General features: G+C 47.8%; 1 protein-coding gene across 1 annotated transcript in view; it reads left to right on the top strand.

Moving 5' to 3' along the window:
• Positions 1 to 1,703: 1,703 nt before the first annotated feature.
• The window catches only part of LOC110514665 (EH domain-binding protein 1-like), a gene marked incomplete at its 3' end in the record, with an annotated part of 194,972 nt that continues 183,322 nt past the window's right edge, over positions 1,704 to 13,353 (top strand). Inside the window, exons 1-2 of the mRNA XM_036960124.1 lie at positions 1,704 to 2,067; positions 3,898 to 4,372. Of these exons, the coding sequence (XP_036816019.1) occupies positions 4,269 to 4,372 (104 nt within the window). The remainder of the gene's footprint in view (positions 2,068 to 3,897; positions 4,373 to 13,353) is intronic.

The raw sequence follows: 13,353 nt of genomic DNA, 5'->3' as shown, positions 1-13,353 counted from the left end.
ACTAATGTGATGGGGAACTCTGTCCTACTGCCTAAACCCAACGGTCTGTATCTGACATCAGATTTAAACTGGAAACATACTGCAGCACAACAAACACAACAACAGATATTAATTTCCTGAGCCTGGGGGCGTGAGACGGACATCGATTTCAGCAGGGGGGGAAGGAAAGAGGGGAGGGGGAGGGGGTGTTTTTGTGTCTACGTTCCAAATGGCACCCGATTCCCTATATAGCGCACTACTTTTGACCAGAGTACATAAGGGTCTGGTCAAAAGTAGTGCACTGTGTAGGGAATAGGGTTCCAAATGTCCCTTTTTACATGCGAAGAGGATCCCTGGCTCAGCTGGCAGGGACAAGGCTAAAGGCTCTAATTAATGTGACACCGAGACAGAAGGAAATGCCACTTGGAGGCATCCTCATTACAAGCCTCCACCTAAGGCGATGTGTTAGTGTTATGATACATTACACAGCGCCGAGGGCAGACATTAGCCATATGGTAATATGGTAAACATCATATGCATGAAACTAGAGGTAATGTAAGACTCCGTTTATATCCGTTTGGGGGATCATTTGATTTATTTTTCCATTGACAATAGTTTCACTATTGAAGTCTTTTTATGAAGCCCTCTTCACACCAGCAGTTCTCCTAAAGAGCTTTACAGACACCCAGCCTGAACTCCCAAAGAGGTTTACAGACACCCAGCCTAAACCCCCAAAGAGCTTTACAGACACCCAGCCTAAACCCCCAAAGAGCTTTACAGACACCCAGCCTAAACCCCCATAGAGCTTTACAGACACCCAGCCTGAACCCCCAAAGAGCTTTACAGACACCCAGCCTGAACCCCCAAAGAGCTTTACAGACACCCAGCCTAAACCCCCATAGAGCTTTACAGACACCCAGCCTGAACCCCCAAAGAGCTTTACAGACACCCAGCCTAAACCCCCATAGAGCTTTACAGACACCCAGCCTGAACCCCCAAAGAGCTTTACAGACACCCAGCCTGAACCCCCAAAGAGCTTTACAGACACCCAGCCTAAACCCCCATAGAGCTTTACAGACACCCAGCCTGAACCCCCAAAGAGCTTTACAGACACCCAGCCTAAACCCCCATAGAGCTTTACAGACACCCAGCCTAAACCCCCATAGAGCTTTACAGACACCCAGCCTAAACCCCCATAGAGCTTTACAGACACCCAGCCTAAACCCCCAAAGAGCTTTACAGACACCCAGCCTAAACCCCCAAAGAGCATACAATGGACAGGCAGCTGCACAGTGGCTATCGTATGGCACTACCAACACTATGACTGTAGGCTATATTTGATTGACTGTATATGTAATGGTTTTCAGACATCAATCTACCGTCTGAAGGGAGTTTGTAACCTACTTACCTGTCCCTAACCCTAACCCTAGACCACATTCTCATCCTTATTGGTAACTGAATCTAAAGGTAAGCCAGAGGTAAATAACAATTATGGGAAAAATATATTCCCAGTGTTGGTTTTCATCGACCAATAAAATGTAACTTTGTTACAGTACAGGGGACATAATTTACTGTACTGCGAGCTGCGATTCAACCTATTTGATTTATGTGTCATTCGACCAATTCAGAGAGACCTCATGAATCATTCAACAGTCCAGAGATGACACCGGAATGGGCCAATGGTAGGCCCCCGGGGGCGTTCCTTCCGTACGTAACGTAACGCGCCCTCCTCCAGGGTAGGAAAACATTACGGACGGTGAGTGTGGACCGTGTCAGGAAAAATAGCTTCTTGGAATTTTTTTTACTCCAGGGTTGGAATACTTTTTTTGTGGTGGGGGGGTCTACATGATTTGTTACAAGCACAAATCCATGTATCTGTCGTCTTGGAATTGAGTTGTAGTAATCTTCACGGAGCTTGTCTTCTCACCTGGGAGGACGCCGAGTCCCGTCAGCTGGCGGTCGGGATAACTATTTCCGCCGTGTTGTTCGTGGTATGACGGCTAGCTGATAGCTGGGACCGCTGCAATGCTAGGTGGTAATGAGCCAGATCGCTTTTTTAGCTGAAACAGTTTAAGTGGATATTAAAAGGTAAGTAGCTTTCACACATGTTAGTATCTTTCACACACGTCTAGTCCTAGCAAGTAGGTGGATATGCTAACTTAATGTGCGGTAAACCAGCTCCAGTTTTAAGTTTCAGCTAGTGCTTGCTGCAAGCTAGCCGAGTAGCATGTTATGGCTAGCTTTTAAGGTTTTCACGTTCAAGTCCCATTGATTTAGCTGTTGTCTATCTGATTAGCTAGTTGGGTAGCTAAGATAACAAGCTAACCGTAGCTAGATATCCATCCTTGGCTGAAGCCTAGATTGAAACCAAGGTTAGTTAACGACACCCGGGACTCTCCAGTCTGTGTGGACCGATCCCAGCTTATCTATTCCTTTCCTTTTAGCTAGAGAATATACATTTAATTTAGATCTATTGTTCGCTACTTATCTACTAATATACATTTCATTTATATCTACTGTTCGCTACCTGGATATGTAACTCTCAGGTACTGTAACTCGAAACGTGACCGATAGTAATCACTGATTGAGTGACATGTGTTTGTAGCCAGTTGTAGCGGACACCGCCAGTGGTGCCAGGTAGTCACTTATTAGAGGTTTTTAATGGGACTCGGTGTTCTGGGAATCCGGTGACGCCGGGGGATAGCCCCGTAACGGTACCTACCGGTTGTTTTCTCTCTGCTGGCTAATCCAGATTTTTATATGACACTTTTCGCTAGTTTTATATTTTTGTTAGTCAAGAAGACTATTTTATTGACAGGCAATAGTCATCATATGGATGATGTGTTGTTTTGTTAGGTGACAATGGTGCTAGTTATCTGGCCATTTTTTAAATATTGTTTTGCAAGGATAATGCATGATGGGTCCAGTACAGTTACTGCTCTGGACCAGGCTGACCATGGGTCAGTACAGTTACTGCTCTGGACCAGGCTGACCATGGGTCAGTACGGTTACTGCTCTGGACCAGGTGCATCATGGGTCAGTACAGTTACTGCTCTGGACCAGGTGGACCATGGGTCAGTACAGTTACTGCTCTGGACCAGGTGGACCATGGGTCAGTACAGTTACTGCTCTGGACCAGGTGGATCATGGGTCAGTACAGTTACTGCTCTGGACCAGGTGGATCATGGGTCAGTACAGTTACTGCTCTGGACCAGGTGCATCATGGGTCAGTACAGTTACTGCTCTGGACCAGGTGCATCATGGGTCAGTACAGTTACTGCTCTGGACCAGGTGGATCATGGGTCAGTACAGTTACTGCTCTGGACCAGGTGCATCATGGGTCAGTACAGTTACTGCTCTGGACCAGGTGCATCATGGGTCAGAGCAGTAACTGGATCTGCTGATAATTAAACAAATCTAACGGTATTCTAGCTAAATTGTAATACCGGTAGTATAGTTTTAGGACGTGGTGTGGTGATGGTGATGGTGTGGTATGGTGATGGTATGGTGTGGTGTGGTGATGGTGTGGTCTACCCCAAGGAATGGGGAGTGGAATGGCCAAATGACGATCTGAGATCCACAAGTTATGATGACAGTCTTGTGTTTCAGTGGTCCTGGTCCAAATAGGGTAGTCTTGTCATAGCGGTCTAAGAACAGGTATTATGCTGTGTTTCAGTGGTCCTGGTCCAAATAGGGTAGTCTTGCCATAGCGGTCTAAGAACAGGTATTATACTGTGGGTTTGCCCATACCGTATGTATATATTTTCACGTGTGTGTGTGTGTGTGTGTGGTGACATACAAGTCACAGGTACGACTGCAGCATTTGGGGTGTGTTCTTTACAGCAGGCACCCCCCCCCCCCCCCCCCTCTGCTCTCCCTCCAACTCTGCTTGTAACTCTGTTCCTTTCTCCTATATAGGTTGTTCGAGACAAAGGATAAGGAATACCTAGCTTTTGCATTATTCTGGAACGGTATTCTTCACTACATTTACCAGCATGCACAGCGGCAGATGTGACAGCCACCGAGGCAGAGATTCCACAAGCCTTCAATGTGTTTTTTTCTGGATGTTTTTGACGGCATGTCTCCTCCACCGCGAGAGAAACCGCTGACTTTTGGATTGTCCCCCATTTTCTATTTTTCTGATCAAATATTAACTATGTGTGTCGACGCAGCAGCTTGGATTTGTTTGGATACATTTAACACTTTGAAGTGAGTCGGACGGGAAAATCGACAGAAAGGAAGCACCAGTTAAAAACATAAAGGGTCCTTTTCCCCCCTAAAGAAATATCATGGCATCTGTGTGGAAAAGATTACAACGTGTGGGGAAACACGCGTCCAAGTTTCAGTTCGTGGCTTCCTATCAGGAGTTGATGGTGGAATCCACGAAGAAATGGTTAGTTGGGACATTGACTACACACACACACACACACACACACCACACACAGGAAGGGCTGGTAGTGAGTATTGTAGTGTTTAGGTAAGGAAATAGACAGTAGAGTTGGGACACAGCCTGCAGATGTGTTTCAGTAGTAGCGTGCCCTGAGCCACTGGCATTCTAACACGCCTGCGATCCGGGACAGATGTTAACGTGTTGGAGAATGGCATGACAAAAATGCCTGTCTTCGAGCGAGGAGAGGAGATGGGAGGAGAGGGGATGGGAGGAGAGGGGATGGGAGGAGAGGGGATGGGAGCTACTGTCAGAACAGTTTATTGTGTTCTCAGAGGGGTGGGTTTGACTCTCTTCTCAAGAAAGCCTCTCTGAGGGGTGTGGGTTTGACTCTCTTCTCAAGAAAGCCTGTCTGAGGGGAGTGGGGTGTGTGTGTCAGAGAGAGGTGTGTTTTCCCATGGCTGAAGTGTGATCAGTATTTAACACTGAATCAATGGGTGACAGAGCCACACACACGCTCTTTCTCAATTGGTCTCTCATCTATTCCTTGCGTCCGTCCTCTCCTCGCCTCTCTCTAAAACCTCCTCGCCCCTCGCTCTAAAACCTCCTCACTCCTCGCCCCTCTCTCTAAAACCTCCTCTCTCCTCGCCTCGCTCTAAAACCTCGTCTCTCCTCTCCTCTCTCTAAAACCTCCTCTCTCTAAAACCTCCTCTCTCCTCGCTCTAAAACCTCCTCTCTCCTCGCTCTAAAACCTCCTCTCTCCTCGCTCTAAAACCTCCTCTCTCCTCGCTCTAAAACCTCCTCTCTCCTCGCTCTAAAACCTCCTCTCTCCTCGCTCTAAAACCTCCTCTCTCCTCGCTCTAAAACCTCCTCTCTCCTCGCTCTAAAACCTCCTCTCTCCTCGCTCTAAAACCTCCTCTCTCCTCGCTCTAAAACCTCCTCTCTCCTCGCTCTAAAACCTCCTCTCTCCTCGCTCTAAAACCTCCTCTCTCCTCGCTCTAAAACCTCCTCTCTCCTCGCTTTAAAACCTCCTCTCTCCTCGCTCTAAAACCTCCTCTCTCCTCGCCTCGCTCTAAAACCTCCTCTCTCCTCTCCTCGCTCTAAAACCTCCTCTCTCCTCTCCTCGCTCTAAAACCTCCTCTCGCCTCGCCTCTCTCTAAAACCTCCTCTCCTCGCCTCTCTCTAAAACCTCCTCTCTCCTCGCCTCTCTCTAAAACCGCCTCTCTCCTCGTCTCTCTCTAAAACCGCCTCTCTCTAAAACCTCCTCTCGCCTCTCTCTAAAACCTCCTCTCGCCTCTCTCTAAAACCTCCTCTCGCCTCGCCTCTCTCTAAAACCTCCTCTCGCCTCGCCTCTCTCTAAAACCTCCTCTCGCCTCGCCTCTCTCTAAAACCTCCTCTCGCCTCGCCTCTCTCTAAAACCTCCTCTCTCCTCTCTCTAAAACCTCCTCTCTCCTCTCTCTAAAACCTCCTCTCGCCTCTCTCTAAAACCTCCTCTCGCCTCTCTCTAAAACCTCCTCTCGCCTCTCTCTAAAACCTCCTCTCGCCTCTCTCTAAAACCTCCTCTCGTCTCTCTCTAAAACCTCCTCTCGTCTCTCTCTAAAACCTCCTCTCGTCTCTCTCTAAAACCTCCTCTCTCCTCTCTCTAAAACCTCCTCTCGCCTCGCCTCTCTCTAAAACCTCCTCTCTCCTCTCCCTAAAACCTCCTTTCGCCTCTCTCTAAAACCTCCTCTCGCCTCGCCTCTCTCTAAAACCTCCTCTCTCCTCTCTCTAAAACCTCCTTTCGCCTCTCTCTAAAACCTCCTCTCGCCTCGCCTCTCTCTAAAACCTCCTCTCGCCTCTTTTTTGTTACTTTAGTTTATTTAGAAAATATTTTCACACTATTTCTTGAACTGGGCTTGTTTAAGGGCTTGTACTGTAAGTAAGCATTTCACGGTAAGGTCTACTACACCTGTTGTAATCGGCGCATGTGACACATTTGTTTTGATATGCCTTCATCAGGGTCTTCTGTCAGGGTCTTCTGTAAAGTCCCTGAGTCAGCTTTCAGAGAAAGTCAATCCAGAAATCTGCTCTTCTGTTTACCACAGCATTTCCTGTCTCCAAAAGCCACAACCTTTCTCTCAATTCAATTTAATGGCTTTATTGGCATGGGAAACATATGTTAACATTACCAAAGCAAGTGAAGTAGATAATAAACAAGAATATTTAACAATAAACATTATACTCACACACTCGCTCTTTCTATCCCCCTCTCTCTCGCTCTTTCTATCCCCCTCTCTCTCGCTCTTTCTATCCCCCTCTCTCTCGCTCTTTCTATCCCCCTGTCTCTCGCTCTTTCTATCCCCCTCTCTCTCGCTCTTTCTATCCCCCTCTCTCTCGCTCTTTCTATCCCCCTCTCTCTCGCTCTTTCTATCCCCCTCTCTCTCGCTCTTTCTATCCCCCTCTCTCTCGCTCTTTCTATCCCCCTCTCTCTCGCTCTTTCTATCCCCCTCTCTCTCCGTCTCTATCCCCCTCTCTCTCCGTCTCTATCCCCCTCTCTCTCTCTCTCTCTATCCGTCTCTACCCCCTCTCTCTGTACACGGGGGTCTCTGGTTCTGTACACGGGGGTCTCTGGTTCTGTACACGGGGTTCTGTCTGATCGTCAACGCACAGTCTCTCAATCCCACTAACAGCTACCAGCTCTCTCTGTTTTACACCACACACACACACACACAGTGTGAGAGTCTCAGGAAGAGATTAGAGGGCTATGAGTGTTTGAGAAGTGAGTCTCCCACTGGACTCCTCTGCCACCTGTCAGTCTCTCTCTCACACACACACACACACACACACAGTCTCTCAAACAAACACACACAGTCTCTCTCTCTCTCACACACACACAGTCTCTCTCTCACACAGGCAACCCGGCGGCTACGTCCTTACTTCCACCAGGAAAATGCTTATCTTTACTGTGTGATTGTGGCGGTTGCAAGCTGTTTATGGCTGTGACATTGTGTCTGTCTTATGGCGGGCACATGTTCCTAAGAGTCATCTGTCTTTCAGCGTGGGAGACGTGGCTAGGGGCTCGGCGGCCATCACATTTTGTCAGCCTGTGATCGTCAAGCAAATATCTGTCCGTCTCACAGTAATTGACCGTTTAATTAACTGAAACACATTTATCATCTTCTGTCTTCCACACGGCCTACAAGCCACTGATACTGACCTTTTGGAACACCTATATTAAAAAAAAGTCTAATAACTTCATGTAATATAGCCTACACCTTCACCATAAATCCATTACTAATTTTAGACCGATCTAAAGAAGCATGATATGAAGAAAATGTAGTCTATTTCAGGAGAACAGAATAGCGGTCTCTGACTTGTCCTTATGTTAGGTCCTGATCTGGCTGTGCCATATGGCTGTGGGCGACACTAGTTCAGTTAGCAAGATTTGCTTAGAATTCAATGTCATTATTTTATAGTAATGAAGAATAAATTTGAACAAAGCTGAATAAAATAGAAAGGATATTTTCTCCAATTGATTTGAGGGACACGTGGTTATTCTGTGTTGAGCAGTTAACAGAGAAACAGGCCGTCCTATCTGCTTCTTTTACAGTTATTTACGACACTTTAGTTGTGATAAAAATATCGGGCTATATGTTTTGATTTTAATACATTCTAAGGCTGTATGATAAGACTTGAGAAAGACTTGAGAAAGACTTCACTAAAGTCACAAGCTCTGATTTGTTTGTTGTGCAGGCAGCACACACTTCATCAGTCTCTCATTCACAATTTGACAAGCACTTGATCATATTCTCACCAGGCCTCGATTTTCCCCAGCTGCATCCCCCTTGTGTGGCCGTAATTCCCCCTAAAAGAATCCATGCCTCTTGTGGCCGTTGTGCCCTCGGGCTGAATATAATAATGATAATTCCCTTTTCCTGGCTGCCAGTCGCTGTGCTCCTAAGCATCTCACTCACATGGCTCTCTCAGATATCTCCATTTTTATTAGCCAATGCTGGTCACATGATCCTTCTCAAAGGCTTCTCAGCTCTGAGGTGGACTGCAGGTGAAGACGGAACGCTACTGCAGATGAAAGAACTGTCCACGTTTTACTTTTCATCAGCCAATAAGATGAGTAGGCTTAACGACCAGCAGAAGCACTGGACTCTGTCAATCCACTATCCCACATAGTACAAAAGTTGACCTATTCTGTTGGTCAACTTGTCCTTCTGTGCGAGAAATATATATTCCTAACATAGTCTGGGACAGTTGTGGGATGTGATAGATCCCACATTAATATAACCACTTTTTTATTTTTTAAAGAAGGAGGCTGATGCAACAGATCAGAACATTTTAGCTTAAAATGTTGATAAACTATTAGGATATTTCTTCACAATAGCGCAGCAATGCCTACACCGCAGTAGGCTAGAAGCACAGCAATGCCTACACCGCAGTAGGATAGACGCACAGCAATGCCTACACCGCAGTAGGCTAGAAGCGCAGCAATGCCTACACCGCAGTAGGCTAGAAGCGCAGCAATGCCTACACCGCAGTAGGCTAGAAGCACAGCAATGCGTACATCGCAGTAGGATAGAAGCACAGCAATGCCTACACCGCAGTAGGCTAGAAGCACAGCAATGCCTACACCGCAGTAGGCTAGAAGCACAGCAATGCGTACACCGCAGTAGGCTAGAAGCACAGCAATGCCTACACCGCAGTAGGCTAGAAGCACAGCAATGCGCACACCGCAGTAGGCTAGAAGCACATCAATGCCTACACCGCAGTAGGCTAGAAGCACAGCAATGCCTACACCGCAGTAGGCTAGAAGCACAGCAATGCCTACACCGCAGTAGGCTAGAAGCACAGCAATGCCTACACCGCAGTAGGCTAGAAGCACAGCAATGCCTACACCGCAGTAGGCTAGAAGCACAGCAATGCCTACACCGCAGTAGGCTAGAAGCACAGCAATGCCTACACCGCAGTAGGCTAGAAGCACATCAATGCCTACACCGCAGTAGGCTAGAAGCACAGCAATGCCTACACCGCAGTAGGCTAGAAGCACAGCAATGCCTACACCGCAGTAGGCTAGAAGCACAGCAATGCGCACACCGCAGTAGGCTAGAAGCACATCAATGCCTACACCGCAGTAGGCTAGAAGCACAGCAATGCCTACACCGCAGTAGGCTAGAAGCACAGCAATGCCTACACCGCAGTAGGCTAGAAGCACAGCAATGTGCACACCGCAGTAGGCTAGAAGCACAGCAATGCCTACACCGCAGTAGGCTAGAAGCACAGCAATGCCTACACCGCAGTAGGCTAGAAGCACAGCAATGCCTACACCGCAGTAGGCTAGATGCACAGCAATGCGCACACCACAGTAGGCTAGAAGCACAGCAATGCCTACACCGCAGTAGTTATCATCCAATATGATTACGTAGTAGCTGTCTTGACTGCATCAAACTGGGAGATGCTAGTTAGCTAGCCACTCTCTGTGTCTCTCTCCTCTCTCTCTGTGTCTCTCTCCTCTCTCTCTCTCTGTCTCCTGTCTCTCTGTCTCCTGTCTCTCTGTCTCCTCTCTCTGTCTCTCTGTCTCCTCTCTGTGTCTCTGTCTCCTCTCTCTCTGTCTCTCTCCTCTCTCTCTGTGTCTCTCTCCTCTCTCTCTGTGTCTCTCTCCTCTCTCTCTGTGTCTCTCTCCTCTCTCTCTCTGTGTCTCTCTCTGTCTCTCTCCTCTCTCTCTCTCTGTCTCCTGTCTCTCTCCTGTCTCTCTGTCTCCTCTCTCTCTGTGTCTCTGTCTCCTCTCTCTCTGTGTCTCTCTGTCTCCTCTCTCTCTGTGTCTCTCTCCTCTCTGTGTGTCTCTCTCCTCTCTCTCTCTGTCTCCTCTCTCTCTCTCTGTCTCTCTGTCTCCTCTCTGTGTGTCTCTCTCCTCTCTCTCTCTGTCTCCTCTCTCTCTCTGTCTCTCTGTCTCCTCTCTCTCTGTGTCTCTCTGTCTCCTCTCTCTCTGTGTCTCTCTGTCTCTTGCTCTCTTTCGCTCTCTCTCTCTCTGTTGCTCTCTACGGGTCTCTCTACAGACTGGCAGTCTCTACGGGTCTCTCTGCAGACTGCCAGTCTCTACGGGTCTCTCTGCAGACTGCCAGTCTACTGGTCTCTCTACAGACTGCCAGTCTCTACGGGTCTCTCTACAGACTGCCAGTCTCTACGGGTCTCTCTACAGACTGCCAGTCTCTACGGGTCTCTCTACAGACTGCCAGTCTCTACGGGTCTCTCTACAGACTGCCAGTCTCTACGGGTCTCTCTACTGTCTGCCAGTCTCTACGGGTCTCTCTACAGACTGCCAGTCTCTACGGGTCTCTCTACAGACTGCCAGTCTCTACTGGTCTCTCTACAGACTGCCAGTCTCTACTGGTCTCTCTACAGACTGCCGGTCTCTACGGGTCTCTCTACAGACTGCCAGTCTCTACGGGTCTCTCTACAGACTGCCTGTCTCTACGGGTCTCTCTACAGACTGCCAGTCTGAAGCTCTGCTGTGCCAGAATGGGGCCAATAAAATAGGTTTTTATGGCTGAAGCTCAATAAAAGAGACATTTCCATTACAGAAGCCAGAGAGCCAGTCAGTGGGAGGAGGAGAGGAAGAGCCTCAGCAGAAACCATAGTGCCTGTCTCTCTCTCTCTCTCAACTTCAATTCAGTTCAAGGGCTTTATTGTCATGGGAAACACACACTACCGTTCAAAAGTTTGGGGTCACTTAGAAATGTCCTTGTTTTTAAAAGACAAGCAATTTTTTTGTTCATTAAAATAACATCATATTGATCAGAAATACGGTGTAGACATTGTTAATGTTGTAAATGACTATTGTAGCTGGAAACGGCAGATTTTTTAAATGGAATATCTACATAGGCGTACAGAGGCCCATTATCAGCAACCATCACTCCTGTTCCAATGGCATGTTGTGTTAGCTAATCCAAGTTTATCATTTTAAAAGGCTAATTGATCATTAGAAAACCCTTTTGCAATTATGTTAGAACAGCTGAAAACTGTTGTTCTGATTAAAGAAGCAATAAAACTGGCCTTCTTTAGACGAGTGGAGTATCTGGAGCATCAGCATTTGTGCGTTCGATTACAGGCTCAAAATGGCCAGAAACAAAGAACTTTCTTCTGAAACTCGTCAGTCTACTCTTATTCTGATAAATTAAGGCTATTCCATGCGAGAAATTGCCAAGAAACTGAAGATCTTGTACAACACTGTGTACTACACCCTTCACAGAACAGAGCAAACTGTCTCTAACCAGAATAGAAAGAGGAGAGGAAGGCCCCGGTGCACAACTGAGCAAGAGGACAAGTACATTAGAGTGTCTAGTTTGAGAAACGGACTCCTCACAAGTCCTCAACTGGCAGCTTCATTAAATAGGACCCGCAAAACACCAGTCTCAACATCAACAGTGAAGAGGTGACTCTGGGATGCTGGCCTTCAAGGCAGAACACCAGTCTCAACATCAACAGTGAAGAGGTGACTCTGGGATGCTGGCCTTCAAGGCAGAACACCAGTCTCAACATCAACAGTGAAGAGGTGACTCTGGGATGCTGGCCTTCAAGGCAGAACACCAGTCTCAACATCAACAGTGAAGAGGTGACTCTGGGATGCTGGCCTTCTAGGCAGAACACCAGTCTCAACATCAACAGTGAAGAGGTGACTCTGGGATGCTGGCCTTCTAGGCAGAACACCAGTCTCAACATCAACAGTGAAGAGGTGACTCTGGGATGCTGGCCTTCTAGGCAGAACACCAGTCTCAACGTCAACAGTGAAGAGGTGACTCTGGGATGCTGGCCTTCAAGGCAGAACACCAGTCTCAACATCAACAGTGAAGAGGTGACTCTGGGATGCTGGCCTTCTAGGCAGAACACCAGTCTCAACGTCAACAGTGAAGAGGTGACTCCGGGATGCTGGCCTTCTAGGCAGAACACCAGTCTCAACGTCAACAGTGAAGAGGTGACTCCGGGATGCTGGCCTTCTAGGCAGAACACCAGTCTCAACGTCAACAGTGAAGAGGTGACTCCGGGATGCTGGCCTTCTAGGCAGAACACCAGTCTCAACGTCAACAGTGAAGAGGTGACTCTGGGATGCTGGCCTTCAAGCTTTTGAGTTGTAGTCTATGTTAACATTTTAGGGCTCCCGGGGGGCGCAGCGGTCTATGGCACTGAATTTCAGTGCAAGAGGCGTCACTACAGTCCCTGGTTCGAATCCAAGCTGTATCACATCCGGCCGTGATTTTTGGAGTACGATAGGGCGGCGCACAATTGGCCCAGAGTCCTCCAGGTTTGGCCGGGGTCTGTTGTCTCTGTAAATAAGAATCTGTTCTTAATTGACTTGTTAAACAAAGGTCAAATAAAATAAAAATTGCCAAAGCAAGTAGATGACACACACACACACACACACACACACACACACACACACACACACACACACACACACACACACACACACACACACACACACACACACACACACACACACACACACACACACACACACACTGATCAGAGAGGTGCTTGACTCCTCACTGGACACTCTAATACAGCCACTCAGTGTTGGCTCTGTTTCATCCCCACACCTCTTACTCTGAGTGGTGTGTTGGCTCTGTCATCCCCACACCTCTTACTCTGAGTGGTGTGTGTTGGCTCTGTCATCCCCACACCTCTTACTCTGAGTGGTGTGTTGGCTCTGTTTCATCAACACACCTCTTACTCTGAGTGGTGTGTTGGCTCTGTTTCATCAACACACCTCTTACTCTGAGTGGTGTGTGTTGGCTCTGTCATCCCCACACCTCTTACTCTGAGTGGTGTGTTGGCTCTGTCATCCCCACACCTCTTACTCTGAGTGGTGTGTTGGCTCTGTTTCATCAACACACCTCTTACTCTGAGTGGTGTGTGTTGGCTCTGTTTCATCCCCACACCTCTTACTCTGAGTGGTGTATGTTGGCTCTGTCATCCCCACACCTCTTACTCTGAGTGGTGTG

This window comes from Oncorhynchus mykiss, chromosome 23 (genome assembly GCF_013265735.2).
Source record: "Oncorhynchus mykiss isolate Arlee chromosome 23, USDA_OmykA_1.1, whole genome shotgun sequence".
Taxonomy (NCBI): Eukaryota; Metazoa; Chordata; class Actinopteri; order Salmoniformes; family Salmonidae; genus Oncorhynchus; species Oncorhynchus mykiss.
Note: the sequence above shows the minus strand (reverse complement) of the source record. Positions and strands in the feature narration are given on the sequence as shown.